The following is a 17756-nucleotide window of genomic DNA, read 5'->3' as shown; positions in this document are numbered from 1 at the left end:
CCGCAAGTGTGAAGGAGCCCTAAAAGATTTTGTCAGGGCCCCCTCAACAGTATTGTACAATGACATATACTGGAACAGTGTATAGTGAAATGACATACAGTATATACTTGTAGGAAACAGATGGAGAGGCTGCCGGGCCTGATTTAAAAGGGCTATCTTGACTAATCACAGGTGTGGGGGTTGCACAGGAGTAGAGGGTGCAAAGAAGTTGGGGGGGGGGGGCAGCAGCAGAAGCCCATTCAAAAATTTGCTGTGGGGCCCTGTCATTTCTAGTTTCGCCACTGCCTAGGAGTAGCCGTTTTAGATTAGATTTTTGTACTTTCAGGTTAACTGTAGCCGATTATGATGGAGCTAAAAATTCTACTGAAGCCTATGTTGTAGTGAACAAAGTTGTGGACAACCCACCTGTTGCTGATGCTGGACCGAATCAACTCCTAACCCTCCCTCAAAATGACTTCTCTCTAAATGGAAATCTGAGCACTGATGACCAGCAGATCATCAGCTATGAGTGGTCTCTAAGCCCCAGCAGTACAGGAAAGCTGATGGCCATGAAGGTAAATTTGATGGGTTCATGAGGTTTTATTTAAAGAGGACCTTTCATGGGTCCAGAGATTATGAAATAAGTAGGGGGCTGTGTAGGGCATAGTGCAGGGATGTAAGGTCACTTACTAGTTTATCTGTCCGACTCTCCGCTCGCCCGCTGTGCTCCCCTTTTATTTTTCCTGCCTGGTATGTAAATGAGTATCATCGGTACAGGGAGGAGGAGACTGCCCTGTTTCTCAATGGGCGTCTCCTTCTCCCTGGCTGTAGCGCAATCCAATCACAGCGGAGAGCGTCACAGCCAGGGAGAAGGTGAGCTTTTTTTTTTTTTTTTTTTTTCTCCCTACAATTGAACCGATCATCGGTACCGGGCAGTCTCCTCCTCCCTGTACTGATGATATTAATTTCCATACCAGGCGGGAAAAGTAAAAGGGGGGCACAGCGGGGAATCGGAGCAACAGGACAGATAAACTAGTAAATGACCTTACACCCCTGCACTATGCCCTACACAACCTCCTACTTATTTCATGTCATGAAAGGTCCTCTCTAATGGGTATATTTAATGATAATGGTATATAATAATCTACAAATAATGATTAATGTACATGTAAGCATACATTTGGAGTAATAGAGAATGCATATTAATAATATATATTATATATGTTCACACTTTTTCTGAACATTCCTGGCACAAAGAACGTCCTTTTTGCATACATCAGGCTGGCATACCTTGGCATATTTTTTTCCCCTGCAAAGGAAAGCATGTGCTTTTCATATAGTACATGATGTATGCATCCATATATATGTCTTTTACCATAGCGATCAATAGTCTATGTATGTCCATAGTGGCATGTGACGGAAAGATATTTTGTGGCGTTCACTTGGCATATAGCATGAGCAGAGCTACAGAAAGAATTTTAAATTCTATGTTCTGGTTACACATAGTATTGTTTCAGTGTATACAGCTGCTATTCAGACCTATGTGTCTCCATGGTTACAAACATCAAACATGTGGTGTGATCATGGGCCATAGGTTAGCAAGAAGAAGATGCAGATGGAGCGCATTAACACACAACCTTTGGCATCACGCATAGGTTTGCTTGTAGTTGGTAAGCATGGAGACAGATGGGTCTGCATAAGTGCTGCATACACAAAACGATAAGATATTTTACTGAAGGCTAGTTGTATTGGAGCATTAACAAAAAAGGTTGCAAATGTTTTCATACCCTTTTAAGTGGTAGTAGCTGTTTGTATTGTTAAAAATAGTATGACCTGGATATACATAGAGCGTCCGTCCATCCAACAGTATGCTTGTACTTTGGTCCCTACAAATATCCTATGCTTACCTGAATGTTGTGTTATAAAGGGTGTGCACTCTCCTTACCTTCAAGCTACAGCTACACATGCTGGAGAATATACCTTTCAGTTGACAGTGACAGATTCCTCCAACCAACAATCCACTGCTCAAGCCACTGTGATCGTGCAGCCTGGTAGGTGAACTGCCTGTAATGTAATCAGGAAATAGAATTATAGGATCTGTAAAGACTGGAAATAGGTTTTCCTTCTACTGAATGAGGCTAAACTACAACAGAAGAGATAGATCTTTTTCCTCTTTAAGGCCTGATGCACACGACCATTCCGTTTTTTGCGGTCCGCAAACCGCGGATCCGCAAAAAACAGAAGCCGCCCGTGTGCCTTCCACAATTAACGGAACGGGCGGCCCATTGTAGTAATGCCTATTCTTGTCCACAAAACGAACAAGAATAGGACATGCAATATTTTTTTTTTTGCGGGGCCACGGAACGGAGCAAAGGATGCGGACAGCACACTGATTGCTGTCCGCATCTTTTGCGGCCCCATTGAAGTGAATGGGTCCGCACCCGAGCCGCAAAAACTGCGGCTCGGATGCGGGGCCGAACAACGGTCGTGTGCATGAGGCCTTATACTGGGTTCACATATTATATTTGCAGCACGGTTTTCACATATAGGGGAGCTTTATGATCTGTTTACTATGTGTATTCTCTTTCTCTGTATCACTGACATACTGACACACTGCTGTACATAAATGGGATGAAAAACAAAGAATATAGCTATGCGATTACCAGCCTTCACTGGCTTCACATTCCCTGTACAATATTTCAGTAATGTAATGATGAGAAAATAGGATGCAATTGCTTCTGGTTTTTCCCATAGAGAATAACAGCCCACCAGTTGCAGAAACAGGTCCTGATAAAGAAATCATTTTCCCAGTGGAATCTACAACATTGGATGGAAGTAAAAGTAGTGATGACCACGGCATTGTCTCTTACAAGTGGGAAAAAATAAGGTATATCTGGCTATCGCTATCTATCAATACAAAGGTATAGCAGCACAAGATTAGTAGTTCAAGGGAGGTGCAAATACTAATACCAATACCAATAGTCTAGTTGGTGAAAAAAAAATCACACATCTCCAAAAATGCAAAAACCTTTCTTTTATTCCCCCAAAATGGTTGCGGAATTTCAGCTCAGCATGAGAGCCTTTCACAAGCAAACAGAAAGGTGTCCAAATGACATACAGTATATAGAAATGCAACAAGCATATACAGTCGGGTCCATAAATATTGGGACATCGACACAATTCTAACATTTTTGGCTCTATACACCACCACAATGGATTTGAAATTAAACGAACAAGATGTGCTTTAACTGCAGACTGTCAGCTTTAATTTGAGGGTATTTACATCCAAATCAGGTGAACGGTTTGCATATGTGCCTCCCACTTGTTAAGGAACCAAAAGTAATGGGACAGAATAATAATCATAAATCAAACTTTCACTTTTTAATATTTGGTTGCAAATCCTTTGCAGTCAATTACAGCCTGAAGTCTGGGACGCTTAGACATCACTAGACGCTGGGTTTCATCCCTGGTGTTGCTCTGCCAGGCCTCTACTGCAACTGTCTTCAGTTCCTGCTTGTTCTTGGGGCATTTTCCCTTCAGTTTTGTCTTCAGCAAGTGAAATGCATGCTCAATCGGATTCAGGTCAGGTGATTGACTTGGCCATTGCATAACATTCCACTTCCTTCCCTTAAAAAACTCTTTGGTTGCTTTTGCAGTATGCTTTGGTTATTGTCCATCTGCACTGTGAAGCGCCGTCCAATGAGTTCTGAAGCATTTGGCTGAATATGAGCAGATAATATTGCCCAAAACACTTCAGAATTCATCCTGCTGCTTTTGTCAGCAGTCACATCATCAATAAATACAAGAGAACCAGTTCCACTGGCAGACATACATGCCCACGCCATGACACTACCACCACCATGCTTCACTGATGAGGTTGTATGCTTAGGATCATGAGCAGTTCCTTTCCTTCTCCATACTCTTCTCTTCCCATCACTCTGGTACAAGTTGATCTTGGTCTCATCTGTCCATAGGATGTTGTTCCAGAACTGTGAAGGCTTTTTTAGATGATGTTCTTGGCAAACTCTAATCTGGCCTTCCTGTTTTTGATTAAATGGCCAAAAAGAAAAGGGGAGAAGGCGCTCATAGGTGGTGGTTGTCAAGAAATGTTGTTACTTGTTCCTAGCCAGGGTGAGTGGTTGCTGCTCACCTTGGTTAGATTGTACTTTTGGTAGTACAGTTCTGGTGGAGGTAAAATCGTGGGGTGATGTGGGTTGGTGCAGCCGATTGACGTCCAATTTGACCATGGGCGGGAGCCAAGCCGCCACTTTGGTGCGAATTGTGGTGTATGGGGAGGGGGCTCGTCTGCACTGGGTTCATGCAGTGAGCGGATGGACACAAGGCGCAATTCACAACCCAGTTGAGGATACGAAGTGTTTGTTTTTTATTTTTTGATAAGCAAAGACAACGCGTTTCGGGGTACGCAGACCCCTTTATCAAGTCTGTATCCTTGATAAAGGGGTCTGCGTACCCCGAAACGCGTCGTCTTTGCTTATCAAAAAATAAAAAACACTTTGTATCCTCAACTGGGTTGTGAATTGCGCCTTGTGTCCATCCGCTCACTGCATGAACCCAGTGCAGACGAGCCCCCTTCCTGTTTTTGAGGCTGTGGAAAAAAGGTCATGCAGGAGCGCACGGCATTATCATGATTTATAATGCTATGTGTCTCTGCAAGTCCAGAGCGAAGGATCACACTCGCACATGGAGCGTGATTCCCGCAATGGACTCGCTCGTGTGAAACAGCCCTAAGAGATGAGCCTCTTGCCTCCTCATCACCATTATTATTTGGAGTAATATCACATCATTATGTTTATCAGTGCCATTCTTATCATCCATCATCATCTATATGCACTTAGAATGGGTGGAAAGATCCTAGTACAAATGTGTTCTTCATATATTCTATATCTTTTGTGATTTTTTTCAGTGGGCCGTCTGCGGTGACCATTCAGGACAGTGACAAACCAGTGGCAGTTGTCTCTAACCTTCAGCTTGGTACATACCACTTTCATTTGACTGTCATAGACCATGAAGGGTTAGAGAGCTCAGCTGTTCTCTCTGTAACTGTTAAAGAAGGTATATGCTTTATTTCTATAATGGAGGAAGAATATATCTCACTAAAATGCATTAAGGACTACACATTACCAAACTTAAAGGGGTTGTCCAGTGTCTTCCAACCATTGCTCATATATTGTAATGGTCTGCCATTGCCTATTTACTAATATACAGTACTTTCGCTGTTCTCTCCAGATTTGGATACCAGTCACATGACCCTGTCCATAGCCCTCTCTGACACTTCCTGTGATGTAGAGTCACTTCCAAAATTTCTGGAGGTGCTACTCCATGAAGGTTCTTCAATCTCAGTAATACATCAAATACAAAAAGCACTCTCCTTTATGCAAGTGAACAGTGGATCCTTCATTTAAACACATCAAGTGAGTCAAAACTGTACAAACATAGGTCCTCCCTGTAAAATATCCAGATATATGATGCCAAACTGGCTGTCCCAGGCTGAAAATGGGTGGGGCTAAAGTTAATAGGTCTTGGCGGGGGTCAGGGGTGGGGGCTTAGATGCCCTAATTCAGTAAGTAGGTATGATGACAATGTTTCAGTGAAAAAAAACTTTAAGTCATATGTGCATAATAAGAATGAGGAGAAAAATTTATATGAATGGACTAACTACATAAAGATATAAAGGGCGATTGACCAGCAGACAGATTGAGAGAGGTATCGGGTATTCTACTATATCACCCACTCGTGTCCACATGTTTATGCTTTTTAGTACATATATGTATTTGTGTTATGTATAAGACCTCGGATACTTCCCCTATGTAGATTCTCCATAGTAGTTTATATGCATTTTATACCCATAGTGCAGTCACCTCTTTCAATCTAGTCATAACTCCTGATCTATTTCTCTTTTTAGCTGTATTTATGTAGTTAGCCCGTTCATATGAATTGTTCTTAATATTTTTATTCCTATGCAGATATTTTTTTTATATCTTTATTTCTAACATTTAGCTGGAAGGACAAGCGCTGCCTGGTTTTGAGTCACTTTATGTAACTGAATACAGAATCCACTGTTCACCTGCATACAGGAGAGGGCTCTGGAACTCCCTGTGATGTCACGTCCACTGCCTTGCGCCTGTATCTTTTATCTTCCATAAGATTTGTCTGCACAGGCGCCAGAGAATGCACAGAATCAGATGATGCTGCCTACTACCCACCCATGTAACCTTAGATGGGCAGGGAGGGATCCAGGCCCAGGAGGAACCTGGAGGACACCGAACCAGTGGAAATGATGTCACAGGAATTATCAGAGGGGGCTACGGACAGGGTCACATAACTGGGATCCAGATCTGGAGATAGCGGCAATGCAGGTAATAAAGGTGATTGCAGCACATTATAATATAAGAGCAATGCTTGAGGGACACTGAACAACCCCTTTAAAGGAGTTTTCCTTGAAAAATACTCATTTCCACAGTTTACAGTTATCATCCATCCATAAGATAAGTGATAAATGTCTAATTGCTGACAACTCCATCACTGAGACTCCTAGAATAGGGGTACCAGCGCCCGCCGTGTCCCTCCTCACTGCACGGAGAGGAGCAGCTTGAATGGATCATCCATGGTGCTGCTCCATTTAAATTCCATGGGACTGACAGACAGCGAAATTGCTTTTCTGTTTCTGTTAGTCCTATAGACAATAAAAAGCGTGGCAGGGCGTACAATACCCGTTCGGCACCCCCCTTCTAGCAATTTGTGGGGATCCCAATGATGGAGCCCCCAGAGATTAGACCTTTATCTCATAATGTGTGGACTCCCGTTCTGGAGATACATGCGTGAGGATGCCTTCACACGTGGTGGAAAAATCTGCCAGAAATTAGGCTAGTGCAGATTTTTACAGCGGTGCGGATATTGATGCAATTTTTACACGCAGATTTTTGTTGCAGATTACATTCCCCATTGAAATGAATGGAGACATTCTGTTTCAGAAAATCCCCAATAAATCAATGCTATTCTGTAGCGGAACACAGGGCAGGGATTGGCACTTTTCTACCCCATAGGATAACATAGGGGACGTCTTATGTGGTGTATTTTCTGGTGAATTTTATCCACCATGTGTTAAAGGTAACCCAAGTGTACATAAAAATCTGCACCTTTGTAAATATCCACACCTGCATATTTTCTGGCAGGCTTTTCTGCCATGTGTGAAGGCATCTTTACAGGTAAACCCCCATTAAAGGGCATCTGTCAGCAGATTTGTACCTATGAAACTGGCTGACCTGTTACATGTGTGCTTGGCAACGGACGGATTTCTCTGCAACTGCCTCATCCTCTCCACTTTGACAGGTGTGATCACATTTACACTGCCTGGACCTGTCAATCAAAGTGCAGAGGGCGCGGCAGTTACACAGTGAGCGGAGCCTCTAGGAGTAACAACAACGCCCTCGTTGCTCCTAGAGGCTCATTTGCATATATTAAAACATAATTTTTCTCAGCAATGCGGACACATATGAACATGGGACCAACACAGATGTCTGGAGCTGCCAAGTGCACATACAACAGGTCAGCCGGGTTCATAGGTACAAATCTGCTGGTAGATGCCCTAATAATTATTCCATAAGCCTTCTGAGACTTGAAGTCCCACAATGGCAGAAAAGTTACAAGCGCCCTACTCATGACTATATACGTTGTTGTTTTTAGTATACCATGTTGAGTATATTATACCTACTCATTGATTTTAAGGCCATCTGCCCTGACATTTCTGTTGTGCCAAATGCAACATGCACTTGAATTATTTAGACACTGAAGCAAGTGCATAGCTTTTTAAGTAATTAGTCCAGAAGTGATGAATGCTGTTGTGTTTAGTTGCACAATGAAGGATATTGAGTCCTTTGTAATCTGTGCAACCAATGAGACCAAACAGCGCTCACCTGCAGCTTGAGGAGCACGGACACACCCTGGACTCGGCTGCAAGGACTCGAAGAAAAAAATGGAAGTCCAGCTTCTTAAAATGATGAGCTTTATTTTATGCGGTAAAACTTTCCAAAACAAGACAGGGTACACGGTCTACGCGTTTCGAACCACACAATCCAGGTCCTTACTCTTTTGTAATCTGTATATCATGCTCCACTATACACAGATATATGATAAAGCGATGGTAATGCCCTCAAAAACTATAAGGACTATAAGAACATACCCTATGGGAGGATATCTCCATGATACTATGCCGTTGAGAAATACTATATGACTGCACACATAGGGGGCCATTTATTAAACCCCTATTCAGTTTTCTGGTGCCAAATTTTTGAACAAGCTCCACTTGTGAAAAAATGTTGTCACTTTTTGGGGGTTTGTGCCATAGCTCGTTAGATCTGTTCTACTTTGCACAGGAAAACCGTAACTGAAATCCACCCCAGCACCTAGCTGACGTAGATTTCAGTTCTGGTGCACGAACGGCCCAAGATGTGCCACAATGATTAAAACGTGTGTACCTCTTATCGGTTGTGGCGCTTCTGATGCCAGACAACAGATGAGGACAACATATAAAATGCCAGTCGTAATAAATGTCCCACAAAGCGCCTAGAGAACCATGGTACATGCTCCACAGACATGGCTTTTCACACTTTTATTTAAAAATGTTTTCTTCTATTGTAAAGGGGGTCACAGTTGTAATACTGTAACTTGTATTGGGGCATGTCACTAGATATTTTCAGCAATGGCCATGTAATTACAGCATGGCATACCGTACTGTTGATATATGACCCATAGTGTGCTGACCTACAGCGATATATCTATATAAAACTATAAGTATATGAATGTTTCTTTTCCTATATTAGTACATTTATAACATGATTATTCTTCTCTTAGGAAAGAACAGTCCCCCTAAAGCTAACGCTGGAGGGACACACGTTCTTGTGCTTCCGAATAGTTCCATTTCACTGGACGGATCAAAATCTATTGATGACCAGAGCATTGTTTCATACGCGTGGACAAGAGACAGCCAGAGCCCAGCAGCCGGGGTACCTCCAAACACTCATATTCTATGGCTGTAATGGATCTGCATCCTTTTGGTTCTGCAGGAGAGAAATCACAGCAAGTCAAATGACTTTGTATGAAATAATAAGTTAAAGAATTGGCTGAAATCAATTACAGAGAAAAGTATACAAGCTCTAAAAAAGATCAGGGGCATAGACACTAACGTTAATTAGTTGTATGTAAAAAAAAAAAAAAAAAAGTCCTTAACGGGGTTGTCCAGGATTTTGATATTGATAGCCTTCTTACCTTTGTGTCATATTTGGTGTGTTTCAGCCAGGCCTCTGGACAGGAGCATGGACCCAATGTGTCACTATTAGATTTAGCTTAGAGATAAAGCGTGAGGTGAGCTTTTGGAAGTTTCCCCTACAACACCCCTCACAAGGGTAGTCAATGCCTCATGCAGGGAATCATCAGGACTCATCCCTAGAGTGGCCTTTATTAGTCGCAGGATGGTATTTTCAAAGTGTGGTACCAGAATCAATGAACAGAAGCTCGGTCATACAAATCCAAGGTCAGGTCTAAAAATGTCATGCATAAATTATAGACAGATACAGGTCATAGCCAACCAGGAGCTCCTTTTACTTGGGCAAAGCATGCCAGTTCTGAGCAAGTTTAATGGGGTTTGTCTCATCTGCGATATTGGTGGCATGTCGCTAGGACCACCTCTGGGACCCTCACCTATCTCCAGAACAGGCCCCCAAAAGTGAATGAGAACACACCGTGCATGCTACCCTCTATTCATTTCTATGAGAGCTCAGAAAATAGCTTGGCTATTTTTGCAATTCCCACAGAAATGAATGGGGAGAGCAATGCGTAAGGGCGGCCACCGCTGTTTCACTTCTATGGGACTGCAGGAGATAGCTCAGCTATTTTCAGTAGTCCCCTAGGAATGAATGGAGGCCAGCTACACATGTGTGGTTGTTCTCCGCTCACTTTGGGGGTCCTGCTCAGGAGATTGGTATGGATATGTTCACACATGGGTAATTGTTGCAGAAATTTCTGCAACTGAAAATCAGCACTGTATATCTGAATGGATTTGTTTCTGCAGCAAGCACGTGGATTTCTGCAAGCCCCATACAGATGAACGGGGCAGTCAGACATTTCTGCAAAAAATCTGCAGAATCTGAACATACCATTTGATGTTGCTCCGGCATTGGCGGCATGCAGTGAGACAAGAGCGATGTTACCCGCACATGTAGGCACTGCAGTTGGCTTCCTGTTAGATGTTTGCTTCTAACAATGGAATCCTTAAAGGGTCTGGCCACTATCTGGCTACTTGTGACCAATGTGTATGTAAGATGACTATGTGGTATTGATTAATATAGCCTTTGTTGATATTCTGCCCCATTTTCTGTATTTCATAAGGTACGCCCCCTTGTTTGCCAAGTTTTTTGTGGTGCCTACTCAGAGGTCTTGTCCATAAAATGGCTGCTGACGGAGGGTCATGTGACCAGGAAAATCATCTCCATATGATGCCTCCTCCAATCAAATACATTGCATTTGCTATCTGCACTTGCACTGTTGGGAGTTTAGGGCAGGTGCAGTGTATTTGAATGTAGGAGGCTGAGTGATGTGTCTGGTCATGCACAGCAGCCATCTTGTGTCTCCTCAGCAGCCATTTTGTGGACAGGACAAAAGACTTGGCAGACAAGGGGACATACCTTATTAAATATAGAAAATGGAACAGAATTTCAACAAAGACTATATTAGTAAGTGCCATATAGTAATCTTACCTAGACATTGGTTACAAGTAACCAGAAAGTGGCCGACCCCTTAAATGTGCAGTTTTAGACTCTGAGGGATTTGCTATGATAAAGATATACATTTGTTGAGGCTTGGTTAGTGAAGGTGCATGGTTGCCTGCTGATGCACCTTCTTGGTTGAACTCCCATAGCTCCTGTGGTTGGGGCCAGGGATTAATATTTGTCACAGAAAAAGGATCCAATTTAAGAATCCACATGCTCAAGGAAAAGGCTACACATTTCAACCTTGGGCGAAACACATGACCTATGAAAAATAAAACAAGATTTAATTCCTCATTTGCTTCTGGTCTTTGATCAGGCATGTTGAAATACTGAACTCTTAGCTGCGCTCCTGTTCTTGAGCACGTGGATTCCCAAAAAAGACCCCTCTTCTGTGTCAAACCATACAATGCCACATCCTTCATGTATTTTATCTATGATGGGATCCTCTGGTGTCAATGGTCCATTTTTGGAAATGTCTTCCATACTAATTAAGCACGTACATGTCTTCATTTGCCAGGATGTGATGGACTCATCTTGGAATAAACCTGTTCTACACCTCACCAATTTGGTAGAGGGAATATATCGCTTTCATCTGAAGGTCACAGATACCAATGGAGATTCAGATATTGACATGGCAACAGTGGAAGTGCGTCCTGGTATGAAAGTTTAAAAGACAAGTAGATGCCAGATGTAGGACAGGGAATAAGTGTAGATGTTCATTCTAATAGTGATTATTGGTATATCCTAGTGATATACGCAATCAGTATGTGACCGGTGCAGGACCAACTACTGGGACCACTAAGTATTACAAGAAGAACTGGTATTCCTGCTCTGTTTGTTCTTGTCATTGTTGGTGGTGCCAGTGGTTGAACCCACATTGGTCATATATTGATGTGATATTGACTCCTTTAAAACTTCAGGTTAACAGTATATGTATAGTATAGAATGAATAACTTTTGTAACATGTATTTTGAGCTACTTATTTTGTACTGATGGTGAGTTATATTCTGTATAATAGGCCAGAGGTGCATTTACCACTGATGGCTCCACAGCTGAAATCATTACATACTGGTTCAGTGTTTTCACCAACCTCATTGTGGTGATTTTTAGTCTGGCAACTGTAGTATTTACACCAGGAACCGTACAGTGTAGCAGTGCTGGGGTATACAATACTACCTGTAACCCTGTAACTTGAGTGCAAGATAAGTAGTATTGCAAGTCTTAACAAGGACCTGTTACCTCCCAACATGTCAGATTTAGTAACCACTTGCGTTCCCCATGTAAAACCAATTCTAGAGCCTCTATTCTTATGCCTATGTAATGTCATTCTTTTATTATTCCTTTATATATATCCATTTTCCCCTTTCTGTATATATTCCATGTTGCCCCCTGTGTGTGTGTGTGTATATATATGTGTGTGTATATATTCAATTTTTCCTCCTGTATGTGTGGTGTGTGTGTATGTATGTGTAATAAATATATATATATATATATATATGTATACATTTTGCCCCCTCTTTATAGATATTCCATTTTGCCACCCGTAACAGGGGGCAAAATGGAATATCTATAAAGAGGGGGCAAAATGGAATATCTATACAGAGGGGGCAACATGGATATATATATATATATATATATATATATATATATATATATATATATATACACATATACATACAGAGGGGGCAAAATTGAATATATACGGTGGGAGAGAGTTTTTCAAGTTTTAACTGAGTACCTTTACATGTGGAGTACCCTCCGCTGATGCTGCCAGAATTTTTATTTTCTTGAAAGATCCCTCGTCTGCCCCGCTGTGATCCCCCCCAAAGTTTTTACGCCCAATATGTTAATACCAAGCATTGGTACAGACCTATAGTAGGCGGGGGCTCGGGGGGGCCCAATTCAAAGTTTGCCCTCGGGCCCATAGAACTTTAGTTATGCCACTGATCGTGATGCCAATTCCACCAGAAAATAAGAAGTACCAGTTTCACTATTATGTGGATTGCAGTTTAATAAATATAGTGTATGGAGGTTTGTTATATAGCTATTGCAGTTCAAAATTAGATATCATTCATATTACAGGCTACAAGAGCGAGTGCTATATTTTATTTTAATAAACAATGCAGTTTCTATATAAGCTGGAAACTTGAATATTATCAAGCTTTACAATCATTTATGTGTAATATTATCATATCTATAGATAGTATATGAAAAATATGATAAAATATATATATATATATATATATATATATATATATACAGTATATTGGCAGTACTTCAAAAATTCAATGAAGACAAAAAGTGATCTTTATTCAACTAGTAGCTATTGCATGTGTGAATAACTATCCCTCTTTTGTTCACTAATTTTTATCTTTTGGGAGTGCTGCTAATTCTTTTTATCGTATGGGTATTGGAGTCTGGTCCTCAGTGGCTGGCACCCTGTGTATCCTAATAATTGTGGTATAGTGATGCTTTTTATTAGATTTTTATAGATAGTATAAGTGAATGCAAGTGTGCATGCTCTTAAATGTGTCTGATTTTCTGAATATGTAAAAGGCATTTGTACTGATATGCAATTTGCTATTTTTTTTATACCCTTTTAAAGATCCACGGAAAGCAAACTTAGTTGAGCTGATTTTAGAAGTGGCTGTCAGCCAGCTAAGTGAACAACAGAAAGACACCTTAGTGAGACAGCTGGCTGTCCTCCTCAATGTTCTCGATTCTGACGTGAAAATTCAGAAGATACAAGCACATTCAGATATAAGGTATTTTTCCATTTTCAATCTCTGATAAATATATTAAAATTTAAAAAAATGAACCAACCTTTCAAAATAATTGGCAATAGTACTGGTGAATAAAGGGAATTTGTGTAAAATATCCTCTTTGCAATATGCCGCTTTCTCCACTTATCAGGCTCCTTTATTCCCCTCCCAACTAATATTCTCTATTTTGAGAGAGCAGGATAGGCTGTCAGCTCATTAAAGTATCAAATTACATGCTGCCCATAGAAGACTGGAGAGGGGGAGAAGTGAGCTGCTAGGTAAAAGGGGGGACTGATATATGGAGAGAGTCATTTTTCTCTGAGACGTTCCTTACAGTCACCTCATTTAAAGACTATTGTCTACCTTTCAAGCCTCCATCCCCTATTCTTGGAAATAAACTTAGTAGTCCATATCTCCTTGTCCTACTCAACTGTGTATTCTAATTTTCATTCCCTCATATGCGAGACCAACCATAATGTCTCTAAATGGAAAAACCTCCTTCCCTCTCCTTGGCCTTATTGTGAAGCTCAAGATGGATGACCTTTCAAAAAATACTTACACGTATTTGATACAGCTTGCATGGGTCCCTGAGTTATTCCTTTGGTCCAGACAGTCCTTTCTCAACTTTGAAATCCAAGTTGCGTCTAAAACGGTCATGGCAGTTGATGTGCTGCAAGGTGGCCTGTCCCTATCTAATGTAACACTCTACTTATCATCTTGGACTACTTTAATGTTCTGTAAGAAATTGATAAAATAGTTCACCAATCTGAGGACTAGTGACAACTGTATTTTCAAGTTCCCTTCTTGGCCTAATTCACTTCCCTAGAGAGGTGTGGCATTGTTGTGCAGTTAAATTTTAGCTTGCTACCCTTCATTCCCCACTCATGCCCTTTCTCTACACTACCCTCATTTCAGACAGTCTAACTCTTTGAATGGTTAGACCGTGGGTCCCCAGTCGGATGACCTCACATCATTTACTACACTTTGTGAAAAATATTCTATTTGCCCCAGTATCATATGGCTATTAACAAATTTGCCACGATCACTGTACCCCTTATGGCTCCATGGCATTTTTCTCATTCACAAGTCTTACTGGCAGGCAGCAGCTGGTTCACCCAAAAGACCCAACGTCAAAAAACACAGGAACAGTGCAGTGAGGAGTGCCAAAACTTGTACAGCAGCTACACCAGCGTAGGGTCCAGCACATTAGAACCAACCTCTGTGGTTAGGACTTAGCTGTCTACCTTCATCTTAAGGACAAAGGACACTTATTTGATGACAGCTGGTTTGCATCTTAGACACAGAGTAGGACTGCTTCAAAAGAGGTGCTAAAGAAGCTATTTATGGCAAACTGGAGAAACCAAGCTTGTATACAGGTGGAGGGGTACAACATCTATTGTCTGCCACTTACAATGTTGTTTTAACACTTCTCCCGAGGCAATTTAACAACACCTAATGGGTTCAGTCATACAAATGGCAATCAACATTTTACCTCCATGAGATTCTTGACCTCATGTTCATTATGATAAACTGATTATGCCAAATGAAGCATGTGCCACCAATATTTAATGCTGGAGATTTCATGTACAAGTCATTCTAATTGAGAAAGTCAGTTGGATGACTAGCAAAACGTCAGTTGCCTCTGACTTCTTACTACTGATATGTGTATAACAGTGACACTAATGGAAGACACTGATCTTTTCTATGAAACGTCAATAACACGTTAACAAATCTGCACATAATATCCAGACCCAAACTGAAATTTCAAGGGTATGCCGTAAACTATGTTTTGCAACTGCACTAACTAGTGATACTGTACATTTGCTGTTTCAATTTTAAAGTGCTGTGATGTCAGTAAGGAACATTAATGGGGCTTTTTACATCCATTCCTACAAGTACACTGTAAAGGCACCACGGGCATAAAAGGGGGTAAACGCTGTTTAAGAGAGATTCCTTTTCCAGATGCAAATGCAGCTACTAAAGACGCCAATCTCCCGAACTGGAAGCCATATGAATGCTGCATACAGCCGAATAGGAAAAACCATAAAGGTTTACACTCCTAGCAGTCTAACTGGAACAGCATACAATAAATCCCCCCCAAGAACGAGACAAGGCTCTGTGTTGAGGGTCAAGCAGAATCTCTGTTTACTCAGGGCTATCCGCCCGTACTTATGCAGGTCCCCATCTGGTGGACACTCCCCTAGGGGGACCAGATGGAAGACTGTGACACAGGACAGATATGCAGCAATTCAGGATACACAGACACAATACATCCCCACAATGCGTCCTGGTTTCCTCCTCTCTGCCCTGGAGACAACCGAGGAGTAATTCAATTATCTCTCAGGACAAAGGGACATCACCATTGTACACGTGGGGACAACAGGACAGAAATCACAATTCAAATATACAATGTCACAACCATTACAGTAAACACAGAAATTAAACATATCCCCAGATAGCTCAGGTCTGAGTGCATTTTATTAGGTGAATGGCACTCAGACTACACGAATACAGTAGAATCACCATGGAGACAAATTCTTTCACGTAGTCTTTCATTATGGCATAGCTATCTGGGGTATCACTGTTCAAAATAGGGCAAGTACCAAATGACCCGGCTTTCATGTCTTTGCAGGGGAAAATCAAGCGTTTCAACATGAGGCCATAGTCTAAAGGGAGCAGGTGGGCAACCAGGCTTCTCCAATGCAATGTGGCGAGATTGGTCTAGTCACATACACTTTAACCTGTTCTGGACATAGGGTGTAATTTCCCGATCCTTAAGGACACAGGGCGTACCGGTATGTCCTATGTATTTCCAATCGCCGCCGTTCGGCGGGCGGTGATCGGAACCCGATGCCCGCTCAAATCATTGAGCAGGCACCTCGGCTAAATGCGAGGGGGGGGTCCTGTGACCCCCTACCCCCGCCCCCTGTGTAGGCGATTGCAGCAAACCGCAGGTCAATTCAGACCTGCGGTTTGCTGCGTTTCCGGGTTATTCTGGTCTCTGGGGACCCGATAACCCGGAACAGGATGGGGATCGGTGGTGTGATAAAACACCACCAATCACCATTCTGAGATCCTGAGGTGATGGTGACATCACCTCTCAGGATCGCCTCTCATTGCTCAGCGGGCGGGAGCTGCAAATCATTGCAGCGCTCCTCTCTTCCTCCTTTTCAGCGCTGGAACCCGAGGAGAGAGGAGCGCTGCATCCATTATCAGAGCCAGCACCCCCCCATCTGTTGAGAGCTCAGGATCCAGCACCCCATCTGTGCCCCAGCACCACTAGGTATTTAGGGAAAGGCTAGGGACAAGTTAGATTAGGTAGAACTGATACTGATTGCATCACACCAAATCGGGTGTGTATGCTAACTGTGGCCGGCACTCTTAGCGTCCGGCCACTGTTAACGCATCGCACACCCCACCGCTGATCAACTTCGGATCAGCGATTTTAGAAATTTTTGTTGCTCGACACCCGGGCTCCTTTTTGGCTAGGCCCGGTGGCTGGACTCCGGTCAGTGCAGCCAAGATGAGGACATTTTGGGGCCTCGTGCTGCCTATGGGCTTAGTCAAGAAACCTAGTGTCGGGCATTACTGGGGTGGGGACGTCCTCTACCAGGCCCCACTTTATAGTACAGCCATGACACGCTCCCGGTTTGAGGCCATCCAGAAATGCCTGCATTATTCAGACAATGCAGCATGTCTCATCCCCAAGGTGATCCTGCCTATGACCGCCTGTACAAAATCAGGCCGGTCATCGATCACTTTGGGGCCAAATTTGTACAGGCCTATGTACCTTGAAGGGAGGTCGTGGTTGATGAGTCTCTCATTGCGTTCAAGGGGAGACTCCTTTTCCGCCAGTATGTTCCCTCTAAGCGGGCGAGGTATGGCGTGAAGCTGTACAAACTTTGTGAGAGTACCCCAGGGTACACTTACAAGTTTCGTGTGTACGAGGGGCGAGATTCCCATATTGAACCCCCAGAATGTCCCCCCACTCTGGGTGTTAGCGGGAAACTTGTGTGGGACCTTATGCACCCACTGCTAGATAAGGGTTACCACCTGTACGTGGATAACTTTTATACTAGTATCCCCTTGTTCCAGTCCCTCGCCGACAGATCCACATCTGCTTGTGGGACCGTGTGGAAAAATCAAGGCGGCCTCCCTACCTACCCCCTCCAGGTACCTATCCCCAGGGGTGAGACCCGTGCCCTTACCACTGAAAACCTGTTGCTGGTCA

At 42.7% G+C, this 17756-nt stretch overlaps 1 protein-coding gene across 1 annotated transcript in view; it reads left to right on the top strand.

Annotated features, from left to right (window-relative positions):
* KIAA0319 (KIAA0319 ortholog) overlaps positions 1-17756 on the top strand; it is a 46492-nt gene that overhangs the window by 16774 nt on the left and 11962 nt on the right. Inside the window, exons 9-15 of the mRNA XM_044295527.1 lie at positions 326-554; positions 1907-2030; positions 2734-2866; positions 4904-5052; positions 8851-9002; positions 11281-11419; positions 13369-13528. Of these exons, the coding sequence (XP_044151462.1) occupies positions 326-554; positions 1907-2030; positions 2734-2866; positions 4904-5052; positions 8851-9002; positions 11281-11419; positions 13369-13528 (1086 nt within the window). The remainder of the gene's footprint in view (positions 1-325; positions 555-1906; positions 2031-2733; positions 2867-4903; positions 5053-8850; positions 9003-11280; positions 11420-13368; positions 13529-17756) is intronic.

This window comes from Bufo gargarizans, chromosome 5 (assembly GCF_014858855.1).
Source record: "Bufo gargarizans isolate SCDJY-AF-19 chromosome 5, ASM1485885v1, whole genome shotgun sequence".
In the NCBI taxonomy this organism is placed as follows: Eukaryota; Metazoa; Chordata; class Amphibia; order Anura; family Bufonidae; genus Bufo; species Bufo gargarizans.
Note: the sequence above shows the minus strand (reverse complement) of the source record. Positions and strands in the feature narration are given on the sequence as shown.